We start from the raw sequence: 5,877 nt of genomic DNA, 5'->3' as shown, positions 1-5,877 counted from the left end.
CAGTCCGTGGAGACCCGGCCTGTAACCCTACTGAAGGGACGGCTCCCGAATTCACGACTCCGCCGGAGGGGCCTGCACTTGCACTTGCACTTGCACGTGCACGGGACGCCATGCCTTGGGGCGCGGGTGGGAAGGCGGCCGCCCCGCAGCTCCGCAGGCCTGGCGCCCCGCTCGCCGAGTCCCACCCCGCAGGGTCGGCCGCGTCTGCACCGCACGGTCCCATGGCTCCTTCGGGAACGACCTCCTAGGAGTGTGGGTTTCTTGGAAAGTTGAACATGGAAGAGTGAAGAGGGAAAAACGGAATTCTTCAAGTTTCTGCGGGACAGAGTCAGCTGCCTGCCGGAGGATCTGATAGCTTCCCCGTTGGAGTTGGTGCTGCTGCGGCCGAATCAGCTAGTGTTTGCGGAGCCCGTGGCCGTGACGAGCTTCCTTCCTCAGCTGCTTGGCACCCCAAAGATGGTGGGCCCCGAGAGGCCCCTCGCCTGCTGGCACCGGCCCTGTTCCGCTCGGGGTGGCCCCGGGCCGCTGCAGCTGCTAGAGGTGCAGGAGGAGCACGTGCGCACAGTAGGGCAGTCTCACCTGGAGGCCTACTGGGAGCACTGCTCTGCCCAGCAGCTGAGGATAGTCCTCCCGCCACAGGTGTTCCTGGGCCTGCATGACGCCAGCAGCTCCATCGTGGCAATCACTGCTTCGCAGCCTGGCCTGCTGGTCTCCCTGCTTGGACCAGTGGTGGTCGTGGGAGGGCAGAGAACCAGTCTTCAAACGCACTGCCCCAAGTTTTACAAAAACGATTGACCTTTCCCCAGAAGGTGAAACGCTGTGGGTGTGTAGGTTCTTCAAGAAACCTTTCTTGGGATTCCCGCACGCACCTCATCGGCAGCCAGCACAGGCAGACCTCACCCGCCTTGGAGCACCGCTCTGGGGTATTCCCTAAAGGTGATTTTTCTGGCGACAGGCCCATCAGCAGCAAGAAGCAGGAACAGCAAGATTCCTACACCACTCCCTCCCAGGCAGGTGGGAATAGTGATCGGTTCTCTCAGCCTCAGACATTTCCCATGAATGGACTTTCAGATGTGAAAAATATCTCAGGAGACGGTGAAAACCTCCTGCCAAGTCCCCACACATCTGAGGAGTAGCCCGACTGGAGTGATCCTGGGGAGCCTGAAAGTAGAACGGTCAGCATCCAGGTGAGGCCTCCAGAGCCCCGGGGACTGCCAGGTCCCCGCTCACCGACTTGAAGGTAGTGGAGACACGGGATGACCTTAAGTACAGCAGCCTCAGCGATGCAGGGAGCCCAGGAGGTGGAATCACTGTTACCTCGGAGGAGCACGAGGCCCTTCCCACTTCTCTTCTGCTCACAGAGGAGGCCAAGCCTTTGGCATCAAGCCAACCCCAAAGACCAGTCCTATCCCAGCCCAGGCCCAGCCCCAGCCCCAAAAGTATCATCACGAGAAAGGCGCCCTCAGTGTCCATCAGAACTTGGTTTAGGAGAGGAGTTCCCCATTCAAGTGAAAAGGAAGCTAGCGCAGGACCTGAGTTGGCCTGGTGTGCTGACATGAACCTGAAATGAAGCCTTCGGGTGCTGTTCTTGTTGTACCTGAACGGAGGACAGAAATAGTGATCCCCAACAAGGATAAGGTCTCACCAGGGATGCAGTTTTCCTCAAAATCTGCTGCAGCAGAAATGACTGGGGCGGGGTCTGAAGGCTGGGGAGATGCCGGCGAGCTGAACTGGAGAGACAGCAGCTGGTGACAATCCTGTGAGTTAAACTCTAGGAAAAAGGATCCTTTTTAAAAAAAAAAATCAAACTAATACCTCAAAAGCAGGCTCGCAGACAAGAAAACCCCAAAGCATCCTGTTTTTCTCATACCAGGAGCTTCTCCAGTCTGTGCCAAGGAAGCAAGAGACCTTGGGTGTGGCCCTCAGCTGGGGGAAGAGCCTGTGCCTCTGACTAAGGCCAGGTACTTCTGGAAGTAGAGAAAGTAAATACAAGAACTTCAAACTGAAAAACAAACAAACAAAACTCTATTGTTGAAAGTATTACAGATGTCCCGCTCTTTCTGCCACTAACCCCCTCCACCCTCCCCCCCACCCCAGGCCTTCACATGACTATTGTCTGTGTCCTTGGGTTACGCATATATATGTGCATATAAATTTTTTGGTTAATCTCTTCCCTATGTCTCCATAGCAGCGGTTCTCAACCTGTGGGTCGCGACCCCTTTGGGGGTTGAATGACCCTTTCACAGGGGTCGCCGAAGACCATCGGAAAACACATATAATTACATATTGTTTTTGTGATTAATCACTATGCTTTAATTATGTTCAATTTGTAACAATGAAAATATATCCTGCATATCAGATATTTACATTATGATTCATAACAGTAGCAAAATGACAGTTATGAAGTAGCAACGAAAATAATTTTATCATTGGGGGTCACCACAACATGAGGAACTGCATTAAAGGGTCGCAGCATTAGGAAGGTTGAGAACCACTGCTCTATAGTAATGTGGGAGCTCTGTGAGCCACTGGTGGAGGTAAGAGTGGAAGTGTGATGGGAAGAGGTGGTGTCAGTGAGTACACTTGCTTCCCACAGGCTCAGTTTTAGGGAGGCAGAACATGCTGAAAAGAACTGCATTTCCATAGGATAGAAAAGGCACTAGTATGTCTTGTCCATTCAGCTTTTGAAACCTGTTCAGTTAAATTAAATAGAATTAAAGAGGAGCACGTATGAGGCCTTTACAAACAAGGGCACCTGGGACTTGCACTTGGTGAGTGAGTGTCTTGCTCAGCCAGTAGGCAATCGCTGGCTTGCCTGTTAATAAATTACTTCTGCGTAACTGAGCATAATGTGGTGATTTTACTTTTTGCTTTTAAAAACTATGGAGTTTACTCGTCTAGATTTATCAATTCCTGAATTATATCAATATGCCAATCATTTGCTGTTTTAAAAGGAAAGAGAGGTAATACTTATGGAAAGTGATATCATCACTAAGGGACCTTGGTGTTATATCACATCTATTAGTCACTTTAAAGTTTGAAGGATCTCTTCTTTAAAATCACTATAGTCTTCAAGTTCCATATCAAAGACAAAGGCGAAAACTTAACCTTTCACATTTCAAGACTCTTAGAGATTTGTGGTCCTGACCTGTATGTGGTCCTGGCTCTTTATACATGTTTGGGAAAACCACTCTGAGACAACTGGTGGATTTAGGAGAGCGCCTCTATCCACAGGAGCCATTTATGAGGCTTTCTTTCATCCATGGTTATCGGCTATGTTTCCCAGGTGACTATCTGAACGTACCATTTTATTACAAAGACTCAAAAGAACTTATTTTCAAGTTAGGTAATGGCTGGTACCAAAGAAATGTTATAGTCCACTAAATTTTACCATTTTTTTTCCTGAAAACTCAGAATTGAATTTTTCATTAGTTTTTAATACATCTTAAAAATGAGACTTGCAATCCAATTACAGATCAGCATGCATTCATTACATAGTAACTTTTCTTTATTGCATTTTACCTTTTGAAATGCTAAGTATGAAGAATGTGAAACATAAATTATATATTGTTATTTTTCTATAAGTCTAAGGTTTATTAAGAGATGAAAAATATTAAAATTTTCCAAATTTGAGGATTGTTAAGAGAAGGAATAGTAAGAAAATTTCTACCAAGACTGTTTTTGCAGAATAACTTGTAATGGTCCTGTTACCAATTGCATTTCAGAATTATTATTAATTACTCTAATACCAAATAATTATATTCTTCCTTTTATTTGCAGTGCTTTTAGTCTCAATGGAGGTCACCTACTTCGTTTGTGGATTGCTTTTCATTCTGGTTGTGGAAGAATGGGTTTGGGATTATGCTATTTCAGTAACTGTTCTCCATGTTGCCATCACTTCAACTGGTAAGCAAAATAAAATAAAGGAAACAAAATGTATTAAATCTGATGTTGTACCTGAATCACTTCATAAGAGTAGGACTTTGTTGCATGCAAGGTGTACTCTGATGACTAAATAATAAAAACTGATGATGGAAGATCTTCACCCTCTCTCCTTACTCATCCTGCCTGCCAAGTTCTTCTACCACTTCCTCAGCAGGCATTGCCTAGTTACATCTTCCAATTCAAAACTGTACTGAAACGCAGGCGCTTCCTATTCTCCTTTCACATCCAACTTGCTGTTGACTTGTACAGGGTTTGCCTCTGTTGGGAAAACTTTCCTATAAAATCCTTCTTTAAGGCAGAAATTGACCAAAGACTGGGAACTGGAACCCAAGACCTGAACTTGGAGGCTGGCAAACTTCCCAACACCAGTTACTTATTTTAACAAGTTACTGGGTTCTTAGACTAACGGGTTTTTATTTTCACCTGTGATCTATGGAGTTAGAAGAAAATGGATTCAAATTCAAGTCCCACTTTGTTTTTTTAACCAGGTGTTTAGTCTTAGGCAAGTCACAATATCACTTATATTAGTTGCCTCCTCTACAAAATGGGAGATACCTAGTAAAGTTCCAGCTAGAATGAGAAATTGTCTGACACAGTGTCTAGCATATAATAATTTCTGAGTAAATGATAGTTTCATCCATTCCTTCAAATCTACATGTCCATTGTAACTTTTTCTCCCTTGTCTTCTATTTTTTTATTTTTCTTGATTTCAGAGAGGAAGGGAGAGGAAGAGAAACATCAATGATGAGAGAGAATCATTGATAGGCTGCCTCCTGCACGCCCCCTACTGGGGATCAATCCTGAAACCAGGGCATGTACCCTTGACTGAAATCGAACCCTGTACCCTTGAGTCTGCAGACCCATGATCTATCCACTGAGCCAGACCAGCTAGGGCTATTATTTTTTTCAAAGCATACTAGTCTAAGTATGAATGGTAATCTACCACAGTTGTAATTCAGTTATTATTATTTGTTAACAACTTAAATCATTCATATTTTTAACGCTTTCATTTAGTAATGGTATAATCAATCTTTAACTTAAGAACACACAATTTCCAAATGAATTGCTGCACTCCAGCATCATTGCTATTGGAAAATGCCAGAATATCAATACCCTAGCATCAATTTCCTGAGACATAAACTCTTTCAGTAACTTGGAGGACCATTGAACTGTCATCATCTTAAATCTCAGTTTTAGTGTGGGTCTTAATATTTCCTGGAAGACAGCCATAGGATAGTCACAGCAGGACTTGGGGGCATAAGGTGGTTCAGTCTTAAAAACTGAGATAAGCAATTGGTTCTGGACCCAGAAAAGTCACAAGTTAATTGTCTAACACATGGCATATAGAAAATGCTTAACAAATACTGCGCGATCAAACTGAGTTGACAGTGAAGTGGCTCAGAACTCCAGAGAGAGCCAGGCATTGAGGACACAGGATGGTCTTAGGACCGTCTCTGAGGCATATCACGTCAAATCACCGTTGTGAGCTGACCTGAGACCTGATCATTCATAACATCATTTCTAGGAGAGAAGTTTCAAATATCTGACTTGAGAAATGACCTTTACTTTAAGTACAAATGTGGGGGTAGCTGATTTCATGAATGTGAATAAAATGTCTGTTTTATGTGGATATGATTTGACCAAACGAAAGTCTTGCTTTACGAGTAACAAAAAAATATGTTTTGAAAATTAACCTTTTTTTCTACTGCAGTTATGTTGGAATTTCCTTTGACATTACATTGATGGGCTGCTATAGGTAATTATATAAACATATATAATACCTATATGGATATTACATATATATGTATATATAGAACATTGTGCAACATCCTATATAATAAAAACATAGTATGAAAATTGCCTTTGGACCGGGAGTTTATCTGGGAGTTTGAACAGGGGGTAGGGCCGGCCAGGGAAAGGGGGGGGGCTGGC

General features: G+C 44.3%; 1 protein-coding gene and 1 pseudogene across 1 annotated transcript in view; both read left to right on the top strand.

Moving 5' to 3' along the window:
- LOC102762332 overlaps positions 1–1,942 on the top strand; it is a 3,029-nt pseudogene extending 1,087 nt beyond the window's left edge.
- The window catches only part of TMEM244 (transmembrane protein 244), a 21,033-nt gene that overhangs the window by 9,375 nt on the left and 5,781 nt on the right, over positions 1–5,877 (top strand). Inside the window, 1 exon segment of the mRNA XM_015557846.1 lies at positions 3,781–3,906. Coding sequence (XP_015413332.1) covers positions 3,781–3,906 — 126 coding nt within the window.

This window comes from Myotis davidii, unplaced genomic scaffold (assembly GCF_000327345.1).
Source record: "Myotis davidii unplaced genomic scaffold, ASM32734v1 scaffold147, whole genome shotgun sequence".
In the NCBI taxonomy this organism is placed as follows: Eukaryota; Metazoa; Chordata; class Mammalia; order Chiroptera; family Vespertilionidae; genus Myotis; species Myotis davidii.
This window is presented reverse-complemented; position numbering and strand designations above follow the sequence as displayed.